The sequence below is a fragment of the Falco peregrinus genome, chromosome 8 (assembly GCF_023634155.1).
Source record: "Falco peregrinus isolate bFalPer1 chromosome 8, bFalPer1.pri, whole genome shotgun sequence".
Classification (NCBI taxonomy): Eukaryota; Metazoa; Chordata; class Aves; order Falconiformes; family Falconidae; genus Falco; species Falco peregrinus.
This window is the reverse complement of record NC_073728.1, coordinates 15251834-15264453: the sequence shown is the minus strand read 5'-3', so window position 1 is coordinate 15264453 and position 12620 is coordinate 15251834. Positions and strand designations below refer to the sequence as shown.

Sequence of the window (12620 nt, the reverse complement as noted above, 5' to 3'; positions counted from 1 at the left end):
TCCCATATCACTGGAGTTCCCCATAATCTTTCCACTTAGCAGTATGGGAGTGACAGGGGGCTTGAGGAATAAATGAATTCTCTGCTCCTGTCTGTTCTGGTTTTATGCAAACTCATCTGCTTCTGAAAATTTGGGTAACTTTTAATTTTTCCTGATCCTACAAATGAGTCTTAGAAGGCCTGATGCTATCTTTAGCCCTCTGTTTATTCCCCACAGACTTGAGTTCATGCACGTAAGCTGAAAAGCAGCAGTACTTGGACTGTGAGGAAGAATGAGCGTTTACACTATATTAGAACATGCAGTAGCTTCTTTATTTGCCAAAGGACAAATCTGATCTTATTTATATGTGAAGTCAGTGGATATTTCCCAAGCTTCCCCTGTGTGGCTTGGATCAGAATCTGACCCCTGGGTATAAAGCAGAGGCCAAGAGAGATTGTGCAAGTTTCTTAAAAACAGCCTATCTGGTCCTTATGAAACTGAGCAGGAACAGCCCAATTTCTGTTCAGATGGACTCAATGGCCCCTAGTCGGACAGCTAAACGATTTCAAACTGTGGCTGCATCCTGCCAGACCCAAATTATCAAGTCTGGTGGAGAGCATGTGGGACACACGCATCACTTGCCTTCCCCACCCCCCTTCCTCTCTTTCTCTCTCTAGCTTTTTGAAGGCAATATCCACTACGATATCCCTGAAGTCCGGAGGTTTGATCCTGTTCCTGCCCAATACGTCCGAGTGCACCCAGAGAGGTGGTCCCCAGCAGGAATAGGAATGCGTCTGGAGGTGCTGGGCTGCGACTGGACAGGTAGGAGCCCCTGCACCTCTGCCCACTGGCTCCATCGGGGCTGCAGCAGGCACTGAACGAGCAAGGTGCATGTGTAAGGTTATATCTCTCCCTGTAGTCCCACCTCAGGGCCGTGCCATGGCAGGGAGACTGCAGCCACGAAGGCAGACCCTGCAGTGTGGCCTGACCCCATCTTTTTACTTCCACCCTAAAAAGTACTGGCCTTGATGCAGGATGTAGCAGCAATGTTTGGACCCTAATCTAAGCTTTCACACAAAGCCCCATACAGGAATTTTCCCCAGCTCCCCTCTCCCTCCTTTCAGATTTTTTTATCTGGATGTGCAGGCTTTCCCAGTCTCTGTGTTAGATAACATTTGGGCTTTTTAATCCACATGGGTAAGATAAAAAATAGGGAGAGAAACAGAGGTGCAGAAGAGGGGTGCAGTAACCAGTACAGGTAACCTGAGTTGCCATGATAAGGCTTTGCTGTAAAAAGAAACGTCCCTCTCTCACTGAACCCCATGTTCCTTTTGCAGAAAAAAGATTGGGGATTTAACTCTACAACATCTCTACAGCATCCCTAAGACCAGGGAAGTTTGTTCACTTTTGCCCACCTGTTTTTCACAAGTGTTATGCCTTGCAGCCACCATTGTTTTTAATACAGAGGTGAAAACTATCTAACACACTCACTGGGATCAGCAAAGGTTGTGCCTCTGACCCTCTGAGGCCCAGTGGTGATTGATAGCTCCATGGTTTCATCCCCAAAAGCCAAAAACACACCCAACAGTTCATTGGGTCTGATGCTAGCTTTTCAGTGCCAGTGGTTAGTTGTCCCTTTTTAAAATTTATTTTATTTTTTAATAATCTGCTTAAATCTGAATCTGGTGTCCAGATGTCAGTGATAAAGAGGTATGATTTCTATTTTATAAACACATCTGTAGAAGGCATTTTGTCATAAGAATTCCCATTCTAGGAAGCTTAAAGGATGCAGAGGTTTTTTCCACCCTTTTCTGGAGTCTGTACTACCCTTTCCTTGGGTGATGTGCTGTGAGATGCATTACAAACACTTAACAGCAAATCAGACAACACGCGTACACACAGTTAATAATGATCATTTTTCACCTTTGAAATCAATGGCAAATCTCCCCCTGGACTGGGAATCCATTGTAAGTTATCTGGACTTTAAATCAAGATTAGATCTGAATTTAAATCTTACAGCATCTTTGGGATGTTGTAGGAGAAGCAGGCGCCGTGGCTTTCATGCGAGCAGCGGGAGCTGAGGCTCCATGTGGAAGTGGTCAGGCAGCTCCTGCATTGCTGCTGCCTGCAGCTCCCGGGAGTCTCCAGCAGCCCCATCTCTGCAGACCGCTGCTGGCTGGTGCATCACAGTGCTGCATCACTGCTGCAAAGGGAGGCAGTTGCACAAGACCTCTGACCATGTACACGTCAGCCCCACCATTGCGCTCCTCCAAATCAGAATAAGAGGGACTTGGCATCCCCAACTTCTTGTGCTATTTTTTCCAAATTTTCTTCTATGGCTATGTCCACGCTTAGTTTCAGTATCAGCAGTAACAGCCCATGTTTTATCCAGGCAGGGTGGTTTATGGTCATTTCTCAGTGTGGCTGTCTAATCATTTCCACATTGCAATGTTTAAAACTCAACTGCCAAGTCATAAATATTCGTAGCTTTATTGATCTAAAGGCATTCAGCTTTCTAAACAGAGCAGGGCTTGTAATCTTGTGGATTCACCATGTTATAAAAAGCATTTGTATCCCTGATGCAACCTGGGGAGCAGAGATAGCCCATAGCATTATCTGCATGCTAAACCCAGGCTGGCTACAAGCGGCAGTCCTCGACAATGCCAAGGTACAGCCCTCCTTCGCTGGGAGGACCCAGGCAAGTTACAGAACTGGCTGTGAAAACCCAGGCAACCACACTTGCTTGGGAACAAGATTAAGAGATGGATTAAAACAAGCTGATTGAAAATATTTTCAAGTGAGGGCCTAAGCCCATATGTACCCTGCACAGCTGTTTCTCTTTCTTATCGGCAACAAGCATCTTAATTACCAAGTCAAACAGGTAACTGAACAGCAACTGAGCTCACAAACTAGTTGGCTAGTACCTCAAAAATTGGGAAGCAGAGAGTCAGCAATTGGCTTCTTTCAAAGACCTGCCAAAATTTTTCCTCTGAAGAGTGGAGATTGATGAATGTTTACTTGCAGCTGGTTTTCTCTCCTTTGAAGTTCCCAACATCTGGTTTCAATTGCACAGTGACTTTGCATTTTGATCAGCAGTTACCACCAGTTGCACAGACACTTGCTGGGTCAGGGAGAGAGAAAGCAAGCAAGCAAGATCTCTTTTTCACTTTCCATTTCACACATCACGTTGTCCTGCCTGCTATTTTCATTATCTCTTGTAACCATCGTGTTTCAGCTCTGCCATGGTAACTGATTTTTCAAGATACGTATCTGTGGCTTGTCCAGGGCAATGCAGCACTGTTGATTTACATCCTCTCAGCATCTGTGTCCCGTATGGGACTTGGCTTTCAAGGTCCTTCCACATTGTCATATTTCAGCTATAAATCTCAATATACAAGAACAACAACCTAAAAAAATGTACCAGCTCTAAATAACTTGCAGCTTTTGATATGTTGCCTTCACCTGCTGCTTTTTTTTTTTTTTTTGTTTCCTTTTTTATGACATTTTTCTGTGCCTGGCTGCTTGCAATTTGCTTCTTTGTTGCATTTGGAGTTTTATGGGGTTGTAACAAATTTGAACTGACAAATTAAAAGACTTTGAGGTTATTTGGTATTTTATCCTGAACAAAAGACAGCCAGTGGGGGAAAAAAAGTAAAAGAATGCTGAGAGTTTATGTGCAACATGTTTAATAACAGGAAAATAAAAGGGCAGAAAGGAGCCTATGGAAAATATTCAATGTATTTAGCCATTTCCTCCTGCTTCTGGCTTTATTAAATGATATCCTGAAGGGTGCCGACAAAGAAACACAATCACACATAACTGAGCAAAGCAGCCTCTTTTTAAAAGTGGAAAGAATCAAGCCTGCTGTACTCCAGTTAACGCGCCCGTAAAAGGAGAGACTGCTGGAACCTAATGTCGTTTACTGTTGATCTTAATATCCTTCCCTTTCTTGCTTAAATTTCCCTTGACACCTGCTTGGAGGTTGTTTCACACGGGCCATGTTGGAGAGAGGGAAATTGGACAGAGACCCTTTGAAAGCGTAGTCAGGAGCCTGGAGTGTGAAACCAGATGCTTTCTGCAGCGAGCCAGAGCGCACTAGGGGATCCTCTGGGTCCGCTTGTGGTTACGTCATTTGTGGGTTTGAGTGACTTGTTTTATAAATTGGCACAATTGGTGGGAATGTTGTGTGTGGTTTTTTTAACGTGTCATATGCCTTTATGAAAGAAAAAGACATTCTGCCTGTGATCTCTCTTATCCAGTAATGACAGCTAAGTGGATTGCCAACACCAGTGTCGTTTAAAAAATTAAGAGAAAAAGTAGCATGTATGTCTAGAGGAGAGCCTTGTCCAACAGGAACTCTAAATCAAAAGAACTCCCATATGGAAACAGCCAGTTCATTTGAAGTTCAAACCATGCTGACATTTGTAACACGTGGAAATCTCATGGTATTCTTGTTCTATGTCTTCCTAACATTATAAGAACACGAGAAAAAGATTTTTTGCTTTGTTTCCTCCTACCTGGGCTTTTTGTACTGTCTGTGGCAAATAGCATCTCTGCTCCATTTTTTTCAGATGTAAAGCCCACTGCAGAGACACTGGTGCCCACTTTGAAGAGCGAACAGACCACCACCCCATACCCAACTGATGAAGAGGCAACAGAGTGTGGTGATAGCTGTGGAGAAGAGGAGGGTATGTATCAGAGCAGCACATCTTCATCTCAATAAGGGATGGGTTAAGAGCTAAGCAAATACTCTTATCTTCCCATTAGTTCCTATACATGGGGCTGATTCCTGGAAAGCTTAGTGTAATATTATTAGTGATAGGCCAAGATAAAAAAACCCAAACAAAATCTGATAAGTTATATCAAGAAAGGATGCAAGAGCAAGAGATAGCAGCTAATTCAGTCCCTACGGTACGGGACTTGAAGAGCTGTTCTCCCAGCTTCCTTACGTGACCCGAGGAAACTCACTTAGTGCCCTGTTTAGAGTCACCTGTGTTCCAGATCCCCTTGGCTGGATGTCATAAATTCAGAAGGTGATTCAGGAAAGAGATTCAGGCTGCTCGGTATGCTGAGCTCCTGCAGAGGTCACAACTGTGGGAGTAAATCACGACACGTAGAGAAGGCTGATGTCCTGAACACCTATCTGTTAAGGATCATCTTCCCTAATATCAGCTGCTTAAAATTTCGGAGGACAGTTTGAGCGCCTTGTGCCAGCAGCAGAGAGAGGGGAACACTAACTCCAGGCAGGAGTTTGTCCTCCTGGCCTTAGATGGCTGTCAGATATACAGAAATGGTTTGGTATCTGTGGTGCTTGCCTGCCTCTACTGACTATAGAAGAGGCTGAACGTTAGTTTAGACTATGTGCTGTGCTTGTTAAAAGCCAGTGCTGGGGGAGCTAAGTTTCTCTGCCTCAGATTCCTACCTGTAAAAGAACAGACATCATATTCTGCTCCTTGCAAGGGGGATGTGAGCATCTAAAGCTTGTGAAATGTCCAGATTAAGGAGAGAGGGCTTGGCAGAGCTGTGCAGTATGCAGGAGATACGTGCCCCTGGGCACAACAGCAAAGCCTGGGCCTCAGCGCTGGGGCTGAGGCATTTATGCAAGGACTGCAACAAGAAATCTCCTGAGGAAAAGCTGCCTTTTGAGATATCTCCTAGGACTTCTGTCATTTCAGCTTCCAGCCCCAGCGAAAAAATTTAAAATAAATAAATTCTAAAAAGAACATTAACTGGCTTTTTCACACCTCCCATCAGGATTCTGCTGTAGTTCAGTTCTGGAAATGCAAGTTGCAGAAGTATCTCAAAGGGCCTGATGCTTATTGCTTTGCCTCAGTGATAAACTTGTGCAACCCTGCTACCATTGAGGCATGTGGGAAACTGCAGAGAGGAAATTTAGGCCAGTAATAATCTCTGCAACAACACAGTTCCTGGGTGCAGTCCAGGGCAGGAGAGCAAGCGGAGTATACCATGGAGCGTGGAAGCAGCTTTCCCATCAGCTTCCCTCAGATTTAGTAACAATTTTCATTCTGGTACTCCATAAACAATGAGTGTGTTTCTCTGGACAATCAGATTTATGACAGCCAAACAGAAACAATGCTGCTCTCCAGGGTATGAGATTAGATTGGAATAAAAGGATGCATGATCTGCATTGTTTTATTTCGGAGTGGGAGCATGTAAAAAAGCCCTCTGCCCCTCACAGCAAAGTTCCCTGATGCCTATCGCTTGAGTCATTCACCTCCTCCTGGCTATCACTCACTTTGTGGGCACTGTGATTTAAAACTTCCTCTTTGCTCAGGAAAAACCCGGCCTATAATTGGACTCTGACGTGCATGTCCACTGAGTCTTTGGGATGGTCTCGGATCTTTTCTGCAGCCTCTGTGCCTTCTGGCTGTTTCCCCAACTGAAGGAGCCAGCAGCTGCCTTGCTGCTACGTGCGGCCTCTGGTATATGCCCTCCTGCCCACAGACCTGTCTCTGCAGGAAAGCTCTCCAGAGCTTTTAAAGCTGTTGACACAGGGGAATTAACTCTGCTTCTGTTTCACAGATGAAAAATTAAATGACTCGCCCAAAGACCATGTGGTGAGTCCATAGTGGAGCTAGAAATAGAGGCTGGCTCCTTTCACTCAGAATCCAAAAGCCTGAGCTCATGGTGGCCCCATGTTTCCCCTGGTAGCATTTCCACAAGAAGGTAGGAAGGGGTGAGTGACAGCTCCCCACGTTGACAGACAGCTCCCGTCTGGTGCAAGTGGCTAGATCTGTCACTCAGGAGCTGGGTTTCTGGAGCACTTGAGATTCTCCTTTTGGAGCCAGAGCAGGAACTGATCAGCACAGGGCACTCAGGAAGCGCTCTTCCCTGACATTTAAGAAGGCATTTAATATTTGACCACTCCAGGGGCTGAAGAGAAGGTGCTGATTAGAGTCTGCAAGCGTTTGGTACTGGCTTTTATATTTGCTTAGTTTGGTGGATTAGCCACAGGACGTGGTGTGAGCATTTTGATGATGCAGAATTTAAGGCTGATCCCTGGAGCTGACGAAATGTGAGATGGGTTAAAAGCATCAGCGTGAGTGAGATTTCATGCTTTCTTCAGTATTTATGGCTTGCCGGCTATTTTAGTTTTGGCTTGTTTTTTAATAGCAACCCTTCACGGGCAGGTCATTTTTTAATCCAACTTTATTATTTTGCTTCTATTTCTTTTCGTAAGATTTCCACCTCCCTGTGAACTTCAACTGCAACTTTGATCTCCCTGAAGACCTCTGTGGTTGGTCACATGACTTGGCAACGGGTTATACGTGGTCTGTGCAGCCTACAAGCACCTGGATGGGCAACTCTGAACCAAGCTCTGAGACTGTGCCTGGTAAGACGGTTAATACCGTACCAAAACAGGGAAGAGGGAGCTGATGGGGCTTTCTCCGTGTGAACAGTATGACTGATTATTGGACAGCTGTCGAGAGTTGTGAAGGCTGTGCAGAGCTGAACGTTTTCTTTTGTGGAAGCTTTCAGATGCTTTGCTGTATGGTTCATGACTTATTTATAGGTCTGTGACCGCTGGCACCGAATTGTACTAACTATCCTCTTGAGATAGCCTTGAATCAGACACTGGGCTTTGAACCCCCTGTGACTATGAAGGTTAGCCCAGGCTCTGTTCCACATTCTGTTCCAAACATCTTCTGTAGGACCCAGTGCTTTTTCTGCAGAATGCATTTCCTCTTTTGTTAGAGATGCATTTCTTCCTCCCATATGTTGCTCGGGCTGCCTATAGTCTTCAGCTATTCTGCACTCTGGGCTTGCATAGGCTGGATTTCAACCTCCTCCAAGTGAAAGATGAGCTAAGCCCTAAAAATGCTGAAATACGCCAGCTTCTTGCTGTTTGACTTTTGCTCTTTTTCTCTACTGTCCTTTAGAAGCAGAAGATTTGCATGAGCATGGCAGAGCCTAATGTATGGAGGACCTCACTGAGATGTGCTGGCATGGGTTGGAAGGGAGCCTGCCTCTGGCAGTGTGGTTGATAGATCAGGTTCTTCAGCCTCACATCTTGGAACTTGCCCTGGGACTAGTGCCCTTGCTTTACCCTTACTGACTTTGTGGCATGGGTGGCATGAAGAACATTTGCCAGTTTCCTTGTGACAGTTGACTGCATCACTGCAGCATCGCTTCTCTTCACTATCAGTCATTGCTTATCAAACTCAGGGTTCCCCCAGGGAGAGCTGGCTGATCTTACCTGTCTGCAGCTCTGCTCCGATGCCTGGTGACTCCAGTGTTTCTGTGCCATGCACCCAGGGTGCCATGCATGCTGTGGGCTCCTCCCCGCCCTCCCCCCAGTGAGGTTGAGTCTCGAGATGCAAACATTCAGGCGAACCTGTTAGCCACCTGGCAGAGGCACTGGCCAGATTGGCAGTGCTGCCAGCCAGTTGGAAAGCCGTGCAGCCAACACCTGGTAGGCAGTGCTAAAGAGGAAAATATGTATTCCAGAAACATATGGGAAGAGGAGAATCTGCTACATCTCCACACACAAATCACCCCCACATAAATGCACACATCATTTCTCTCTTCAGCTCCTGAGGTGCTCGGCATTTTCCAAGAGACACGGTAATGCTGTTAAGTGCAACATATATGGACATCTGACAAATTCTTTGGCATGACATAGGGACACTGTGTCTGCTATGGAGAAAAATATTTTCATATTTCAAGTGTTTATCTCTTCAGCATTTGAGTGCTTTGGAAGATTAATATCTGGAGCTCAGTGCAGCCTCAGGCAACAGGAGAGAACACTTACAGCAAGCCCCAGACTTAATAACCCTCCCCATCTCTTTTGCTGTAATAATGTTTAATTAATATAAGCCTCCTGCAAGTAGGATAAAAATTACTTATTTTTATAACTCAGACTCAATTTTTCATTTCATTTCCTCTCCCTTGAGTCTCCCTACAATTAGTTGGCCATAGTTTCTTAGAAGACTGTGTCGTATGTGCGCATGCGCGTGTGTGCGCACGTGCACAGTCCGGGAGAGGCTGGTGCTGCCTCAGATGGCTCAGCAGGCAGTTTTGGGGGGGTTTTACCCTTCTTCTACCCTTTCTTCTCTTTCTTAGTTAGTTAAGAACTGCAAAACCTCATTGCTGCGGCCAGGGGAACATTCTGCTACTGCGCTCAGTGATGTAGTCTCGTGCCGGTGCGCAGAGCTCTGGGTTACGGCGCCGGGCTGAGCCAGGCACTGAAGCACGGACGGGGTGCAGGCGCTCGGCAAGTCATGGGCAGGGGAGGAGGAGGAAGAGGAGGTGGCTGCTGCAAGGGCTGAAGTGACTTGCCCACAGTGCTGGAGGGTGCCAGCAGCAGGCACCTGGCACAGGCTGAGGGTTGGTTGTTGGCACTGCTGTGGCATCAGCATCGGGCAGAGATGAGCCCTGCCGGCGGCCGTGCCGCTGCCTTGCCCAGGCTGCACCAGGCTGCAGAGTGGCCGGCATGCAAAGGCATCGCTGCCCTGCCTCGCTTTGGTCCTGCTCTTAGAAATGAAGAAGACAGGACACAAAAGGAAACAACTATTTGCTTTTTTCCTCCTCACACAGCTTTTAAAAGCAACTCAAGAAACATGAAACAGAAGCGATGCCAGCCCCTCGGTGGGACAGAATCGAAGCATTGTTTAGTTCACACTCCCCCATTCTTCCCCTGCCTTTCCCTCACATTCCCTCCAGCGTTTTGTTTCTACTTAGAAAATTCATCTTCAGACTCCAGGGAGCAAGGAATGAAAAGCCCTTGTTCGGGGTGGTCTTTTCTTGTGAATTCCCCACCCTGGGGTGAGCAGTTGGGTGAAGGAGAGCAGCTGTGCTTGGTTTAGGGGCAGGGCAAAAGCTAACGGGAACTCAAAGCTGCTGGATCCCAATTTACTCGTGATTTAAAGGTGCTGGCCTGGGCTAGAAGCCTGGGCTGCTCCACGGTAGCAAGGAAATGTGCTGTGCCTTTAAGAGCCATGTGGGATGTGTTTCTACTTCTTCTGAAAATTGCAAAACAAGAATTAAAATTAAAAGGAAAAAAAAAAATAATGAAAGGAGGACCCCTGGCTCAGTCTGCATGAGAGAGGGGGGGGAGGAAATGACCATGGTGAAATATCCTCTGTGAGGCACTTGATTAGAAAAGTCTGCTGAGAGACAGGCCTGAATTCCTCAGATATCTCCCGATTTCATTTTAAGCGCTGTATGCAATTCCTCCTCGTCTTTGGCACGGAGGACTTCTCAAGACTGACAAGACACCCACTGCTCTCATTCCACTATTTTTATTTCCAAGATACTCTTTCAGGCAGCTCTGCATTTCTTTTTTTAGCCCTCTGTTCCTTGGGCTCTTCACACCATGGATTAGCTCCACGTCCTCTCCTGCAGGCTCCCGTTACATGTCTGGGGACCCTGTTGGTGGAAGTTGACCCAAAGTGCCCAACTCAGCAGAAACCCAGCATGGTTCCAGCTGTTACCCTGCCCTTTGCAAGCCTAGAAAATACTGTTGCTCCCTTTTCCATGCCCCCACAAGAGATTGCCAGGATTTTTCCCTCTATGGATTTTCAGATGCTTCCTATCTGTAGAAAGATTCCCCTTAGCTGCACCTAGCAAGCTTCAAGGAGCAAAAAGTTCAGGTTTCAGTGAGGTTTCGAGCCCCTTCCTGCTGCATGCAATGTCAATGTGCCATGTGTGTCAAGATAGAGAGAGGTCTTAAGACCTGAAAAGAAATCTGGGTTGGTAAGTTGGGCACCTCAACTCTTCACCAACTCTGAATTTCACCAGGGTCTTGATCCTGAAGGGTGTAAAAATCCTGGGTTATATCCGCAGCGGGTAGGTGCAGTTGCATTGCTCTCAGTGGTGCTACACTATCAAGCCGGCACTGAAAAGCTGGAATTCGTGTAAGTCATTTTTTTCCCCTCCAGTTTTCTTGCAGTCGTTAAGTAAATATCTTATGGCCCTAGAAGAGCACTGTGGGATCTGCACCTCCACCACACACTGCTTCTCATTTGGGGGAGCATGGCAGCAGGGTCAGAGCCCTGGCAGCACTGTGAACCCCACGTTGTTCGGATGTCGGCAGCTGTACATGCACACGGAAAACAAAGCGATTTTAGCCTTGCGGCTCTCCAGACCACATAGCTCTTGGGCTGGGCTGCAAAAACCCACCGAGGGCTTCTGTTGTGGGCCGTGGCCTTTCTGGCTTTGAGGGTCAGGAATGCTGCTTATTCGGGTGGCAGGCGCTGCAGGGAAAAGTTTATTTGTTTCGAAGCATTTCCAGCAGAGGGGTGTTTGTAGTGCATTGAAGTTTTATAAGAGCTATTTTTTTTTAAGGAAAACAAATGTTGTACTTTTTTTGAGCCAATGGTGAACCTTTACCATTCCTGTGTTTTTCCCATGGGATCCTTAAAAGGGAAAGTTTCATATTTTTCCTGCGATCCATGAGAAATTCTGCCTGAAGGCCTTCATCCTACTCTGTGCAAACTAGCAGAAAGGTTTTCGTGGTGTTAATGGAGCAGGAATGGACTGAACTGGGTCTGCACTTAACTCTCATGAGACTACTCTCAGAGCTTGTGCCTTGGGGACACATTTTGACCTCTAGGGTCAATCCTGTCCCCTTTGAAGTAGGAGTGAGTTTTGCTTGTGGGGTGGTGTGAAAGTAAAGCACTTCTGTGCAATGAGTGAGCAGCTGCACACTGTGGGAAGGAGAAAGGAGGCCACATAGCTGGCTCTGTCTCTCCCTGCTCACCCCATGTGTGGTGCAGATTGCCTCTCAGCAAAGCTGTACGCAGCTCTCCTGACTTGTTTGCACAGTGAAGACAGCAAACTCTAAAAAGTCATTCATGCTTTGGCTGCCTGCAGCACGGTGGAGCTGGGATGCCCCAGCACCCAGATCACGGCAGGTTTGCTAGCGTCGGCTGGGATGTGCAAGTGTCCTGGCCACGGGCTGGGGCCAGGCTGTAGCCAGGCTGTGGCTGTCCTCATGCTCGTACTGTCTTTCGTGAGAGAAGGGGCACAGGCACCATCTGCCTCTGCATTGCCAGCAAAGCTCCTGCTCACTGGGCTGGGCTGGAGGCAGAGAGGAAACCATTCTTCTGCGGCTCACCCATTTCTTCATTGCTTGCTGTCTCAATCCTTAGTCATTTTTTGGACCCAGACACCAGTGACACACACTGCCTATAAAACCAGGCTGGAATGCTCTTTGGAAAACAAGACACTGTCTCTCAAATCTTAGCGTGTGCATCACTCCGTCACTTCGCAGCAGTGACTTGGCAGCCTGTGAGTCACAGAGCCTGGTTTAGGAAAGCATACGCATGCATGAGCAAGCCACAATGTGCAGCCTGTGTGGTGGAAGCAATGTCTCTGTTAATGCCTTTAATTGTGCATGCACAAACGCGGGGCGCGGGTGGATCTGTGCACACCGTTTCATGTAGGGGCACACAGGGTGCCTGCCAGGCTGGCAGTGGACTCGGCGTGGTGGCAAGCAGTTCACTTAGCATAAATGTCAGGCTCTAATTGGCATTTGGTTTGTCAGGGACACTGTGCCCTCCCTGCACTCCCAGGGGAGGCAGCAGGACTCACAATCATGCCATGCTGTTGAGGACGTGAGGCTTAATTAAGAGAGAGGATGTAATGGCCCATCCATTAGAAAGGCTCCAGAGAGCAGG

General features: G+C 47.0%; 1 protein-coding gene across 6 annotated transcripts in view; it reads left to right on the top strand.

Moving 5' to 3' along the window:
* Nucleotides 1-12620, top strand: part of NRP2 (neuropilin 2) — a 90761-nt gene that overhangs the window by 47618 nt on the left and 30523 nt on the right. For all 6 annotated transcript variants that reach the window (XM_055811986.1, XM_055811984.1, XM_055811985.1 and 3 more), the window contains exons 10-12: nucleotides 657-801; nucleotides 4551-4667; nucleotides 7181-7333. In XM_055811986.1, the coding sequence (XP_055667961.1) occupies nucleotides 657-801; nucleotides 4551-4667; nucleotides 7181-7333 (415 nt within the window). The remainder of the gene's footprint in view (nucleotides 1-656; nucleotides 802-4550; nucleotides 4668-7180; nucleotides 7334-12620) is intronic.